The following is a 16,218-nucleotide window of genomic DNA, read 5'->3' as shown; positions in this document are numbered from 1 at the left end:
GCAGTGGTGTTTTCAGGTTGCATCTATCCAACAGTCTATAATCAGTAGTGTTTCATCTGAATCTACTACATCTGCGAAATGAAGGAATTTGAAATAAGGCTCTGTCTTAATGACCTCATCTTGCACATTTAGTGTTCGACTGACCAATTACTTTCCTTTTGCTGATGCCTGCACTTCATAGATTAAATCTGATCACACTGATATTTCATGTGGCCCACTGGCCTTTAAAGTGTTCTTACATCTTTTCCAACTGCAATTACTTTCTCATCTATTTACGGGTGGATCAGAAAATCATCTCCAGGAGGAACAGCAATTAAAAAAAAAAAATCTGCAGAGGCACTGTTTCCCAAGTTCTACAGCGTCCATTTAAGCATATCTATAGTCATATCAATAAAGTTAGTATACTCTATCCAAAATATGTTTTTACTGAATTGTCTTCAGTGATGTCAGACCTACTGAAATGACATTAATCAGCAAGTCAGTTAAAAGTGAAAATCAGAAGTTCCACTGATTTAACAAGCTGAAGATAGATATAGTTAGATTTTGAGACTCTGTGATAGACATATCCAATATTTTCTTCTAGTTTATAGTCTAACCTACAGATTGGTGGCCAAAACTAAATTAAATAAATTTTTTGTGCTGCATATCTCTGTGTTAATGTACATAGTGCTGCCATATTTACAGTCATATTATGGGTACCGTTTTCTGCCTAATGTACAATAGGTTCTACATCAAATCCATTTTTAATATTAGATTAGTCTCTTCTCAGTCTGAATTATAAAAGAGAACTTTAAATATTTTAATTCAGATTTGGCCTGTTTGTTTCCCATGTGATTGCACATCCTTTATGTCATGATTGCAAAGCCTTGTTCCTCTATTATTCTCTACCTCAACTGTCTATGTTATTTCTATCTCTCAGCCATTATTTCCATCACTCCCTCTCATCTGCCAGCAAACCAGCAAGGTTTTTAAGTGCTCCTGCAAAAGGTCAAGGTCCTACCAAGTTGTGTGCAGCACTACCTAAACAAACTGTCTTTGGAGTCTAGTGTAAGATGAAGAGAACTGATTTTGGTGATTTCTGGTCATTCCAAGACTTTTAATTCAACTGAATTAAACAGTCATCTCAAGGCTCTTTATATTGTAAGGTAAGGACTATACAATACAGAGAAAACGTCAACAATCAAAACAACCCCTCATGAGCAAGCACTTGGCAACAGTGAGAAGGAAAAACTCCCTTTTAACAGGAATAAACCTCAACTCAGCCTCAACTGCAGAACCAGGCTCAGAGAGGGGCTGCGACCGGTTGGGGATGAGGGGAGGGAGACAGGATAAAGGACATGCTGTGGAAGAGAGTCAAAGATTTAATAATAACCTATGATTAAATTAGAGTGGTGTATAAACACATGGAAAGTGAAAACAGTTAAGTGAACAAGGAACTCTCAGTGCATAACTAAGGGAGTGTTCAGGGTCACCTGATCCAGCCTTAACTATAAGCTTGATCAAAAAGCAAAGTTTTAGGCCTAATAATAGAGAGGGTGTTTGTCTCCTGAATCCAGACTGGGAGCTGGTTCCACAGAAGAGGGGCCTGAAAGCTGAAGACTCTCCCTCCCATTTTACTTTTAAATACCTTAGGAACCAAAAGTAAGCCAGCAGTCTGAGAGCAAAGTGCTCTATTGGTATAATATGGTACTATGAGGTCTTGATTGGGGCCTGATTGTTCAAGGTCTTGTATCTAAGAGGAAGGATTTTAAATTAAATTCTGGATTTAACAAGGAGTCAATGAGGAAAAGCCAATATGGGAGAAATTTGCTCTCTTTGTAGTCTCGCTGCAGCATTTTGAATCAGCTGAAGGCTTTTCAGAGAGCTTTGAGAACAGCCTGATGAATGTAATGAATTACAGTAGTCTGGCCTAGAAGTAATAGATGCATGAACTAGAACTAGCTCTTCAGCAACACTCTGAGACAGGATGTTTCTAATTTTAAAGATACTGCGCAAATACAAGAAAACAGTTCTACATGTGCAGGTCTTGCATCTTGCTGAGGCATGTTTGCACTCTTCACCTACTGTATGAGAGAGTGTAATCTGAAAAGATGAGGAGTGAAAGCGATAAAAGAACTTACCTAAATTATGGATGGGGCTGAAAATAGAAATGTGATTGAAAAATGAAATATGGGGAAGGATCTGCTTTGTCACCTACACCAAATAGAAAATGAAGATTAAGAATGTCCTTCGAAGCTTTTTTGTGCTGTGATAGAAATTAACATAGCTCTTTTCTCATAATGACTTTAAAGACTAAAGAAAACTGCTGGATAACAACCAAAGGTCTCACAAAGTCACCAGATAGATTTATCTGAACTCTGGCAACACAACATTTGGTAAATAACTTTCAAATAACACAAAGGTCTGAGGGCTTTTTCTTAATTTATTATCCTTCTTAAACACAATCCAGCATTATTACAATAAACCAGAGAGAATTTACAAAGCATCCACCTCTGCAGATACTACACAAAAAGCAGCATTTTAAAATGAGCCACAAAAGAGAGATTTTCAATATCAGCATGCATGAAGCTATATTAAGAACGCCTGCACAATATATTTCAACTGAATATGGCAGCTTTGCTCTAAATTCTGCTTTTCCAAACATTATTCATATTCCCCTCTAAGCCATAAACTTACATGAGTGGGCAAAAAAAGATTAGAAACGCCTTTCATTATAATGCAGGGAATTACCCCAATAATAAAATGAAGTGGAACTGTGACAATAACAGGTACTGTATAGTTACATAAAAGTTGAATTTATGGCAGAACTCTCACAGCAAGCGGACTGCAACTTTGGACTAATAAAATGCTGGGGAACTGTAAATACATTTTAGAGAGAGCACAACTTCTGGGGTTTTACAGTAGTTCTTCTGGGGAGATAATTGACATATAATGTTGGACGGGACATTTTGCTTTATTATTATTACACTAGAGTGGTCCAGTAAATAATTTTAGTTCCTCTCTCACTTAATAAACATGCTCGCTACTTCAAAGAATCATCAAAATAATTGCGGTGGTTTTGAATTTCATGTACTGTGCTGTGTAAATGAGCACCACCATATAAAGATTTAATTAGCTATTTAACATTTCAAGCATTTTTTTTTTTTCAGACTGGACAATGGCCCTGTGCTCAAAACCTTACACAGCTAATAAAATTGTTATCTTGGCTGTTCTGTTTGGTGGATCCAGCACCAAATACTACTGAACACAAGGATGTATATGACTTTTTTTTGGATGAGCACAGCCACCACCATGGGTAGGCAAAGTTAGCAATTAGCTATTGAACAAAGCCAAACATCTTGTAAGGCTTTGACGTAATCATAATATGAACACATTTTTCCAGTCTTGATTTAAGATTTTATCAACTGTTTTGAAGGCTCTTAATGGGCAGGTCCCCAAAATATATCACCTCATTTGTTTACATTCAGCCCCTTAGGTCTGATCTGCAAAGATCTCCTGCACATCCCAAGGCCACAGACAAAAAAAAAAAAAAAATGTTAGAGCCTTTGCAGTCGCTGCTCATCATTTGTGGAAATAGTCCCCACTCTCATCATCTCTGCTTTTAAGTCTAGGCTCAAAACCTACCTTTATTCTCTGGCCTTCCAGCCCACTAATCTCCTATTTGTTTGCTATGTCTGTATTTTTGTTGTCGCTCGCATGTGTCTGCTTGCTGATCAAGGTCTCTTCATCTTTATTTCATGTGTTCACTTATAATCTTTCATATATTTATGTGTGGATGTAAATATACTTTGCACAATGTGCTTTATGAATACATTTTACTCATATATAATTGTTGTGCATTAACAAGTTGAAGCATTCCTTCAGAGCCTACAGCATAACAAAGCTGTACTCTATACTGCACCCCCTCAAATGCAGATTTATACATTTAACACTTTAACAATATAAATTTTATAAGGTTATCACATGTCAAAGTTGTGCATTTGTCAGTTTATATTCATGTCCAGCTACCCCATATTCACTAAAAATGGATTTAAATAAAGTAAGCTTTTAAGTAAACAAGTAGAGAAAAATATTCATGTGATAGGCAGGAGGTTCCCTGACCTTTGACTCAGATAATGCTGAAACAGGCAGTAGTGACCCTAAATAAGAAGGCAACAACTGTCTCATATAAAAACACATGCCACTGGGAATGGCTTTATTGCACAGTCATGTTTGAGTTTTTTGTTTTTTTACTATGAACACAGACTCAAAATTCTTTAAGCATCACTGATTTGCAAAATAAATGCACAATATGTATTAAGAGGGGGTAACTTTAAGAGGTGGCTTTTAGGTTTGGTCAGGCGACAACAGTCATAACATGTGCAAGCCTGAATATGAGTGGTATGCCCACTCCCACAGACACCGAACACTCTTACAGGTGTCATAAATCACCATCCTGCCTCAGGAAATAGCCACAACACACTTCTCACTTTATCAAGCAAAGCAGACACAGGGATGAACTGTCTCAGACATTATCTCATTCATGGGCCCAAAATCAAGCATGCACATACATGTGCTGTTCCCCTACTCATTAGTCCACCATGACGCTGAGCCAAATCACCTGATTAAATTTTTTTTATATACTTTTTTTATTTCGGAGCTGTTGTGCCTCTACTAAATGTAAACATAAATATATATAATTTTAAAAAATATAATCTTTTTAAAAAAATACACTAAATTAAATTTAAAAAATAGGGAGATTTTTTGATTTGTTTTGTTTTCTTTAAACTTAAAAACTCACCAATCATCACTGCCTGGTACAAAATCTACATCAAAGTAAAAACTGCATCCTAAGCGTGACTGCGGGACGGATTTATTTCTTGCTCGATCAGCACATACGGTAAACTCAAAGTTATTTAATGAGGACTTAGTGGTGTTCACCGGAGACATGACTAACAGTACTAAGTATATTCTTTGAATATGTGGGTAATTGTGAAGTTGTCATCTCTGGATGGACAGTCTCACCCTGAGCTATTCTCTCCATCATGAAAATTGAGTAATGTCTGTGAAGAACTATTATTACTGTCTCCTGAGGGAGGGAATTAGAGATAAGCTGCAGTGGATTCTGATTTCAACGGGGTTCACGTGAACGAAGACGGTTAAAAATAGTCTCACATTTTTGGGTGAAACCTTGAAACAGAGAAACAGACTGTGCCTATTAGATTGGGGAGTATCTTGCATATTAAAATCAGCAATCATATATTACTTATCTCTAATAATGGTGTCATTTCTGATGGTGATGGCATGTCTTTCTTACTTTTCAAAATCTTGTCATAGTCCCTTGTACTTTTGCAGTTTCAGTTTAATTTGCTCCCTAAGCATTTCAACAGCATTTCAGATATGAAAAAATGTTTTCCCTGTTGCAGTGGGTCTTTATGGGACATTGGTTTTATCTCTCAAGCTATAGAGATAAATGAATTATTCTTGAACTTCCTTAAAAAGTCCTGGAAATAAACTGGTTACTGTTCTAAAATATCAAAGACGATTTTAAATAGTTAAAAATACCTAAAACCGACTAAGCATAACATCTCTGGTAAAGCTATAAGAGATATGTTTCAGTGTTTATCAGTGTTTTGCAATGATATTTCTAAAAGATATACATGTCACGTAGTAATGACCTTTATTTTGTAAAAAGATGTCTTATAATTATGCAATATTGGCTTTTGTTCCTGGTTCATCTCAGGCACGGCGCAACATGGTGAAATCAGTGTTATTGCTCATTTTCAGGCCATCCAGTTGAAGGACACTTGTAAGCTCTTTGTGTTTGGGAGCAAGGGATCTTTGCTCTCCTTAACATAATTTGTTTCTGAATGTCCAACCCACATTCTCCCTTAAACTAACTGTTATTTTGACACCTACACTCACCGGCCACTTTGTGAAGTACACTTGTTCAACTGCCCATTAATGTAACTCTAATGAGCCAATCACATATCAGCAACTCAATACATTTAGGCATGTAGACAAGGTCAAGATAACCTGATGAAGTTCAAACTGAGCATCAGAACTGGAAAGAAAGGTGATTTAAGTGACTTTGAACATGACATGGTGGTTGGTGCCAGACAGGCTGATCTTAGTAGTTCAGAAACTGCTGATCTGCTGAAATTTTCTCATTCACTATAATCACGATATGTAGAAGAGTATTCTAAGTGCACAATACCTCAAACCTTGAAGCAGATGAGCTACAGGAGAAGACCACTCCTGTCAGCTAAGAACAGGAAACTGAGGCTATAATTCAAACGGGTCACCAAAACTGGATAACAGAAGACTGGAAAAGTGTCACCTGGTCTCATGACTCCTGCTTTCTGCTGCAACTTTTGCATGGCAGGGTCAGAATTTGGTGTAAACAACAAGAAAGCATGGATCCATCCTGTCTTGTGTCAACCATTTAGGCTACTGGTGGTGGTGTAATGGTGTGAGGGATGTTATCTTGGTGCATTTTATTACCAAATGAGCATTGCTTAGATGCCACAGCCACAGCCAGTTGCTGACCATGGCCTTCACTTTATGACCACAGTATACCCATGTTCTGATAACTGCTTCCACCAGGATAACGCCTCATGTCACAAAACTCAAACTGTCTCAAACTGGTTTCTTGAACATGACAATAAGTTCACTTAACTCAAATGGCCTCCACAGTCACAAGACCTCAATCCAACAGAGCACCTGTGAGATGCAGTGGAACAGGAGCTTTCCATCACGGATGTGTAGCCGACAAATGTGCAGCAACTGTGTGATGCTATCAGGTTAATAGGGATCAAAATCTCTGAGGAATGTTTCCAGCACCTTGCTGAATCTGTGACTCAAAGAATTAAGGCAGTTCTGATGGCAAACAGGGGTCCAACCCGGTATTAGCAAGGTGTATCTAATAAAGTGTCAGGTGAGTGAACTGTATATAATCATCTGGTTGCTGGAACTGAATTAAGATACTCATTGTGCAACAAAAAGAACAGGCTTTTTAGTTCACCTGATAGTTTGGTACACACTCCTTCATGATTCAGTGATTGCTATCAAGTGACTCATCCTCTCTTTGCCAAAAGATGATGATATTTTTCTAAACACAAAATGGACAAATACAAACATTATGTTTACTGCATCATGCCCTCAGTCAAGAAGTCAAATAGCAGCGAACTCCTATATGTTCTCAGTGCTTTCAGTAAATGGCCATTCAAGAGTATGTTGTTTTATTATTTTAATGTAGTGATGCTGTTGATAACCTGAGGAACTGATATCCCGATGAAGGGTAAATACTAGTGTGGCTGTGTAGCATTACAAAACAATGTTTATATGGTGTGGGTCAACTGATGGCTCCTTGTGAAATCATGAGGTAAAAAATGGAATGTTGCTCAAAATACTCAGTGGGGGGGCTGTTGTAAAAATTTACTTTAGTTTCATTTTCTTGTATTTATCCTTAAAACTAGAATTATGTATTCAAGGGCTATCCAGATTTGATCTATGACATTTTGGGGAAAAATAACTGTTGTAGTCATTGTTTCATCATTTTATCATTTCATTTATTTGCATAAAATTCTGTAATAACTAGCACCTGAATTCTTGAGGTACCTCACAAAACATATTTCTGGTAGTCACATGTGTGCCATTTTAAGAAATTCCCTCAAGGCACTCATAAAACAAGCCCCTGACAGCAGCAGGCCGTTCAGCTAAGAAAGAAATAGTACCATACACAGCCCTTTATTCGTGTATACTTATTGAAATCTGTATGATATAATTCCTCTGGACACCTTGTAAAATATTTATGATGTCTAAAGGCTAAACTGTGGTGTTCACGCACTAAAATACACCAATGCAATTCTTTTTTTTTCTCTTTTTGGCATATTGTTAATCTCTGTTCAATCTCTTTTTTTTTTGCTGGTCTGTTAGACCGTTCAGCAATGATGCAGCAGCAGTGTGGTACTATTTAAATGAGGCAAATTTAATCAAACCAGTGATCTTATTCATTGTCAGATCACATAACTATTTAATGTCTGTTATGTGGAGAAATGGGATCAGAAAGATACATAATATTGTGATAAAGCACAATCCAGCCAATGCTACTAAGAGAGAACCTACATGAAATGTCAGAAAACATGTCCACCATCTCATGGATTGCTGACTTTCTGACAGACATGCCACAGTATGTGAGACTGGGTAGTGGTCTGTCTGATTTGGTGATGTGCAGTACAGGAGCTCCACAGACGATTGTTCTGTCTCTATTCCTGTTTGCTTGTACACCTCAGACTTTCAGTACAACTCTGGGTCACGGCACTTAGAAAAAATACTTTGCAGTGGTTGGATGTGTTAGTGATGGACAGGAGGATGAGCCCAGAGCACTAGTGGATGATTTTGTGGTTTGGGAATCATCTTGCTCTGAATGTAAATAAGAGATAGATGGCGATCGACTTCAGAAGGAACAGGCTCATGTCTATTCTAGGAAAGGATGTTGATGTGGTGGAGGAATACAAGTACATGAGCATCCATATAGACAAGAGGGTGAACTGGAAGAACAACACACAGGCTGTATACAAGAATGGGATGAGCAGTCTCTGTTTCCTAAGCAAGCTTATATCCTTCAGTGTCTGCAGCAAAATGATGGAGATTTTCTACCAGTGTAGTTGTAGCAAGCACAGTGTACTTTGCTGTGGTCTGCTGGGGGGTCAGCATCGGACCTGGTGACACCAACAGACTGAATAAACTGATTAGGAAGGACAGCTCTGTGAATTTTTTTTTTTTCATTTATGAAACTGTGGTGGAGAGGTCACTGAACAAACTGTCATCCATCATGGATAATCCTGACCACCCTCTGCACCACTTAATGGACAGGCAGAATCAGTCTCTCAGTCTCTAACAGACTGAGTCAGCTCAGCTGCCACAAGCACAGATACAGGACATCTTTCGTACAGTCATTCTCTGTAATAATAATAATAATAATAATAATAATAATAATAATAATAATAATAATAATTTGAGACTGGCAAAGGTCATCGGCTCTTTCTTTGGCATTTATTTTCTTTTAAAATTCTGTGTTTCTTTGCTGATTTTGAAATATTTAATTTTATTTGTTAACTATATTCATATATGTTTTATTAATAAAATTTTATAGATTTTATTAGAGTGATCACTATTATTGCTGCTATAACTGTTAAATGTTAATTGATTGCTATCTATTTGACTACTTAAATTATCACTACTATTACTGATATTTTACTGTTGTTGTTATTATGATTATGAACATGACTATTCAATTGCTATAACAATGGAGTTTCCCAAGTGTGGAAAGACTAGTATTTCTTATTTTAAAATACAGGGGGACTTAAACTGCTACAATATCATTTTAGAGGATAAAATGCACGGACAGCAATTCCTGAGGCAGAAAAAAGATAAAACTCACACTGAATGCTAAAATTTAGACCAAATTGTTAAACTTTTTTGTCATAAAATAAATTACTTGTTAGGGTGTTTTGTGATACAGTTACACAAAATAGATCACAAATCTGGAAATGTACATAAAGTCACAAATGTAACAAAACTGGTGTTCTAAGTATGCAGTGTTTGAAATGAAGCAAAAACTTTCAGAACCAATTTTTTTTTAATTAATTTTTCCAATGCAACATTATATTGGACAAAAGTAATGGGTAGAATGATAAATAACCACTGTGTTGAAAAGCAATAAACAATCATTTAAAATGTGTTCCCAGCCCTACTCTGTAAACAATGAATTACCCTGTTAAAATGAACGGTATTAAAAATGCCTGGTGGTTACTAAGCAATTTGTAAGTAAACTAAACCATTAAGACACACAGGCAGCTTGTTTGCATCTGTTTCTAAGAATCAGTCTGATTTTCTTGAAATACAAACTACAATTACATAATGTTTGATAAACTTTGCATAATCAATATATGCCCTTGTTACAGCAGACATTTTGACTTTTCATATTAGGAAAATCACAGTGCAGGGCTCTGAAACCAAAGAAGGCAATTGAAATTCAACCATTATTTTTCTGAACTCCTGCCCATCTTACTGCAGCATGTCAAATTGCTGTGAGCTCCAAGCAATGTACTTGTACTTTTAAATGATGCTGAACTAGTTGCTGTCAATTTTACTGTGCTCACTTAAGAGTGCATGTCAGTCAACTGTCCTCTCACTACCTCTCAGTAATGACAGTTCTACTACATTGATATTACACACAAGGATTCAAAGATACATATAAATATCATTGAGCGGCACAACACCTCTCAAAGAGAAGTCTGTGAATGGCTCGTTTGAGATGTCAAACAAGGATCAGTAGTTTAAGCACAAGAGGTTTTTTATTAAGTAGAACGTGTCTAAGTAAAGAGCAGACACTTGCATTTAATGAGAGGATATGTGACAGAAAAGACTTCTTCTTGAGACAGCAAACACTGCTTGATTTCTCTTGATTCCTTTTTGTTGTCTCACAATCAATCTACAGTAACAGAGACCCTTAAGGCTGTTAATCAAAAAGTGAGTCTGAATAATGAAAACAAAAAAGCCTGCATATCTTTTATTAGTTGTAAAAAAAAAAAGGGGGTATAAATAATAATTCAGGAGTTTGGAAATTATATAATTGGGAATAGTACAAAAACAACAACTTCCAATTCGCTCCTGTATCCAGGCCTTCAGGTGCTCAGTAATTCAGGACTTTTTTGCTGCATTTTTCATTTCATATTGCACCAAATGTTTTCAGTGGTTGGCAGGCCCAGACTGCAGGCAGACCAATTCAACAACACAGCCTGTATATAAAAGATGGACACAGCCACCGTGACCTCTCCTATTTGTTTTGGACTCCACATTTTCAAGCCTCAATGTTAGCATATTGGCTGCTGCCACTGTTAGTCTTTTGGAACCTGAAGTTACCATATTTGGAGGAGAGGTTGGATTGCTAAGTTATCAGCTATCATCAGTAAGCTTGGGTAGCAAGCTACATTCATAAACCATATGCTGCAACAGATACACATATCTGTCAATTAATGGTAAGAAACAGACTAATATAATACTAGTATTTCACTCATTAAAACCGAACCTTACATACAAAGAGTGGTGTAGAATTGTGTTTGCACCACAAACACAATATTCACTTGCCTGAAAACAAACCATAAACGTGAGCATAACACATAAAAGCCAAGAAAAACAATGCAGTGCTTGCTCAAGTGAATCCTCCCAACATCAACTCAGATATCTATAAAATCAAGTGTGTACAGCGAGTCAGCATATTTATCCAGCTCACAAAGACTGTAATTGCCAACACAATCGAATTCCATTTGACCAAAGATAAGTTTTCACTAAACATGGCAACAAATGTTTCAGGAAAGTGGTCATATTAAAGGACAAAAGATACGTTATCCCTTCGCACAATTATTTTTCCAAAGTGGCAATATCTGTGTAGAGGAAATAGAAAGCGATCTCACAGCTGTCGACTGTTTTGCTATGAGTTTTACTTGTGTCCATCACACAGGTGCAATGACTGAAGAGAAAGACTTTTTGTATCGTTTTAATACAATTTTTTTTATTTATATTTAAATTTTCTTCTAAGAAATGCACTGAACTTAGGTAAATAAGGACCAATTTTATTTTGTCATAAAGATTTGTACATGTGCAGTAATGTAGCACAAAGCAGATGTGAAAGCATTGTTATTTATGTGACAGTACAATAACATTTTTGTCACTAAAATCAATGAATAATCCTGACAAATAATCGGTATCTCAATATCCCTTTGCCCATCGTCGCACAGTTCTACCACATTATTTATTTAGAAAGAGGTAAACTATCCATAGCATATAAAGCATTAACTTGCTTGTTAATGCTTTAAAGTTACAATGTGTAAATTTTTCACCACTAAATGTCAGCAGATTGCAGATTCCAATATTTTTGATGGATTAATTATAATTTTATGAGAATGTAATAATTTGTTGGAAGATGTGATTATACACTAATCTGTAATTTATGAGTACAATATCGCTTTTTTATATATAATTAAATAACCTAAAAAAAAAAAAATCACTGACTGTACCTTTAAAGTTGGTCATTTTAACATGGAAGTCTCAGGAGATTTATTCACTTTTGGAGCCAACTTCACTAGATGAAATACAGTTTTTCTGCATTAGCTTCATTTTTTATTTTTCAGCCCCAGAGGCTGCTGCTTGTTCAGCACCCAGACTCTACAAGCCATGGTGAAGGAATACATGCCAAATGTGGTTTGGTATTGTCTTGATGAAATAAGCAAGAACATTTGGGTACAGAGAGTTCTACAGATTCAGTGAACCTTTAAATGCTATAATAGTAGTGTAGATGTTGAAATCCCAGAAGTCTCTTAAGTTTTATGGTGTGAAACATCATCTTAAATCACTGAATTATGACCATGCAGTCATTCATAGAGTGGTTGAAGCGCTGCCTTCAAATGTAACTTATAAGCTCGTGATAATGACATGGCCAAATGAAAATGTCCACTTCTGAAGTTGCATTCACATGAACTCTTCTCTTGACATTAAGCGCGAGCCCTTTTGAATGCGCAGACCGCCAAATCAAACTGCATGATTAAGTCAAACAAGAACAGCTGAAACTGTTAAGAGGGGAAGTGAGAATGCGGTAATGAGTGGGAGGATGTATTTCCTGTTTGCATATGTGTGGCTGTGCGTGTGCACACAGAGGAATGAAATGCAGAAGGAGGAAGGGAAGATCCGGCTTTCAAGATCCAGAATTTATTCAATATAAACTGTCGTCACCTGTTAAATTGCAATTCTTCTGCTGTATCCCTTTGAGGGAGATTAATGTGAATATAAGAGCAGAGGTGAAGTGTAATCCTGTGAATGTCCACAGGTTTAATATATTGAATTAAGCTTTCTGGGAAAAATGCCAGCTCAATCCTCTACGAAGCTGTGCAGCATGTTGACATGATGATGTCTGACTTATCTCCAAGTATACAGTGTGGGTACTTGTGTAGGCTAATTAATAATACAGAATGTGTTTCAGCATGACGGGTAGACACATGAGCGCTGAAATGGCCCCTTTTCTGTGCTGTAGCTAATGTTATGTGTATGTTGCCCTGTCTTGGATATAGTGAGGTTTAACTTTTCTCCTTTGTGGTAGTTTGTGATGTGATTTTATGGTTTGGGGGCTAATTATTTACAGACAGCATGACATTCAGTTTCCTGAAGAGACAACTCCAGATCTTACATACCTAATAAAAGCAATTTCACTTCTCTGGCTGCCTTCTCTCCGTCCTCTCGGAGGTTTTTGTCAATCATCTTTGACCTCTCGGCAGCAGCTTTATCCTCGGCGCTCACTGTACAACCCATGATCCAAACGCAGGAGCGCACCGACCGCTTGCGCAAGGGGAAAACAAACCAACAAACAAAAAAAAAAAACAGATTTCAGAGTGCTGATGGTTTCAGCGCCTCGACCGATGCCAAGAATAACAATGGAGCAGGTTTTGATTTCAGTACTGCCTTCTGGAGAAAACAGGCTATTCCACCTGCAAAAAGTCAGTTTATCCACCTGCAAAAAGTCAGCGGTCCCGTTGTTCTGGTCAACAAGAAGCACAAAAGGGAAACAGATGAATTCAGAGCATTTGTTCTTTTTTTAAAAATATTGTTTTACAATAAACATCAGATTGTTATGTGGTCCATGTCGAATCTCTCAAACCCCTCTGTCTTGCATCCATCAACAGACTGAAATGCCTGCGCTCGCTGCTCCGCGCCTTGGCCTGTTAAGCAGCGCGTCCCTTGGAGGTGGCGAGAGTGCTGCAGTCTCTTTCTGTGCTTATTTAGGATCGCGCGAAAAACCTCAGATAATCTTGTGACAATTGCAAGTAGTCAACGAGTCGCACCGACGTCACTCGAGCAACTTGTCGCGATAGTCCGGCGAGCTCTCCGCTGTGGCTTGTGTGAGAGCAACCAATTACAGTGCAAACCAGTGGGACGTGATTTTATGAGTGTGATGTGCAGACCGCAGTAGGCGCTGTGCCAGCTTCATTCCTCTGCATTTCCCGCGAATGCAGACTGTGACATGAAGACTACAGCAGTCCGGCCTGTTCTCACAGACTGCAATATGCAGGGGCCGCTCTGGTCAAGGGTGCGCGGTGTGCTGTTAAATTGGCTAATGTGTCTTTGCGTCACATGTTTATGAAATACCTTGGCAGCTAATGAGGCTAGTAGAATAGCTGACATGCAGCGCCATCCAGTGGACATGCATAGCTACATTGTTTATCTGCTCGTTAAAGACAGAGTAAACTTTATACAGAAATTTAAAGGGGATTGAACACAGGGTTCTTTAGAAAGCAAAACACAAAAGAGTTAAATTATACTAAAACTTAGGTAATAAAATACATTTAAGTGGGGTGGTTACACAATGAACTGTAAAAACAAAATCAAATAAGATGAAAGAACATTAAAATAATCACTTCCGCCACCCTTATCTTAATTAGAGTAATTCATCTAAGAATGAAACACGGTTACTTTAATTTAGTTGATGCGAGAGAAACACCGTTTGTGCTTGTATTTCTACACTGCTCTGTGTAACAATTCCCCCAGCATAAGAAAGGAAAGGAACAATTTTTAAATATTTAATCTTGAGCTACACCGGCTCACGGTAGTCTTACTGCAGTCGCATTACCAGTCTTGCCTTTTTCCCCTTTGTAAAAAGTAAATCAGAGGTTTTATTGGTATATGTACCATTTAACCGTAGTCATTATAGGTGACGTTCTGTTAGATTTGTTTCCATATTAGTACTTAAATGTAGCAGGAACTTTCAACTGAGCTGTCAGACATACACAATCTCGTGCAGGTCTAAATAACAGTGCTGACGTGTTAAGGTAAAAACCAATACTATGTTAACATAGCATGGTCAGCAGTGATGAATCATGATAACATGATAACAAACAGTTTGGACTTAGTTTTGATTTTTGTTTTCTTTTGCTTGTTTTGTGTGTGTGCGCAAACTCAGCTACACAGCTGCTCTTTGCGGGACATGATAAGAACACTGACCAGTTAAAATGATAAACTTCTCTTTAAAACCCTGTACAAAAATGGCTGTTCAGCAATCAAGGTTCCCACGTTGCTAAGCTCTACAGTTCCGTGCAAAAGTTTTGAGCCCCCCCTCATTTATATTTTGTTTTAAATATGCCAGACTTTTTTTTTTTTTTTTTTTTTTAAGTGATCTTGAGCAATAGTCTTTCAAAGTTTCATCTTTGGACATTTGTTGATTTTCCACTCGTTTTCAGTTCAGTCCTTGCACCTGACCATTTTCAGAGTAATATTTTTGTTTGATTTTGTTTGATAAGCCACTTAACGCTGACCTAGGAATCATTCAAGCATAAAAGAAGGAAGACAGGAAAAAAAAGTGGCAAGTTTAAAAAAAAACTGTCTACAGCAGATGAATGGTGTCTAAAAGGAATAGGAAGAAATCCAGCAAAGACCTGGCACGGGACCTGAGAGATGCATCTGGCCTTTCAAGTGATCATCTGCTGTTCACCAAAGACTCATCAGAAATGGTCCTGATGGAAGGGGTGGCTGACAAGAAGGCATTCTTTAGGAAGGGAACTGGAAAAAATGCTGAGGTATGCCAAATTACACAAGAACTGGGCTGAAAATCAGTGGCAACAGGTCTGATGGAGTGATTAATCCAAATTTGAAATTTTTGCTTCTAATTATTGTCAATATGTACAGAGGAGGTCAGGAGAGATGTACAGCAGTGATTGTCTACAGTCATCTGGAAAACACGGTCGAGGCTCTGGCTTGGGGCTGCATTACAGCTGTTGGGGATCTTGGCAAAGTTGATGTAATTATGAATGCAGAAAGTACCACCAGATTTTGATCTACCATGCAATACTGTGCAGAAAGCATCTGATTGGCAATGCACTGGACAGGAAAACATACACTATTATTCATGGATTGGCCTCCCCTAAGAGAGTTCAGGCTATGTTGAAGAATAATGGTGGTCATACCAAATATTGACTTTCAAGCTTGTTTCCAAGCATGTTTGCACATATTTCAATAAATCACTGCACCTCTTTCACATTTTCCTAGGAAAATATAAAGAATGTCTATAAATTAAGAGCAGTACACAGAAAAGAAAAACATGCAGGCAGACATGCACTCCCTAAACAATAATTCATTTGAGTCAAAGGGTAAATGATGACAACAGAGACAATCTAAAAACATCTACAATTA

At 37.5% G+C, this 16,218-nt stretch overlaps 1 protein-coding gene across 1 annotated transcript in view; it reads right to left on the bottom strand.

Annotated features, from left to right (window-relative positions):
* The window catches only part of gnai2b (guanine nucleotide binding protein (G protein), alpha inhibiting activity polypeptide 2b), a 44,668-nt gene extending 30,564 nt beyond the window's left edge, over nt 1-14,104 (bottom strand). The window contains exon 1 of the mRNA XM_030729209.1: nt 13,230-14,104. Coding sequence (XP_030585069.1) covers nt 13,230-13,347 — 118 coding nt within the window. The 5' untranslated portion in view covers nt 13,348-14,104. The remainder of the gene's footprint in view (nt 1-13,229) is intronic.
* Between the last annotated feature and the right edge of the window lie 2,114 nt (nt 14,105-16,218).

Source organism: Archocentrus centrarchus, chromosome 5 (assembly GCF_007364275.1).
Source record: "Archocentrus centrarchus isolate MPI-CPG fArcCen1 chromosome 5, fArcCen1, whole genome shotgun sequence".
Classification (NCBI taxonomy): Eukaryota; Metazoa; Chordata; class Actinopteri; order Cichliformes; family Cichlidae; genus Archocentrus; species Archocentrus centrarchus.
The sequence above is the reverse complement of the archived record's forward strand: the minus strand, read 5'-3'. Positions and strand labels throughout refer to the sequence as shown.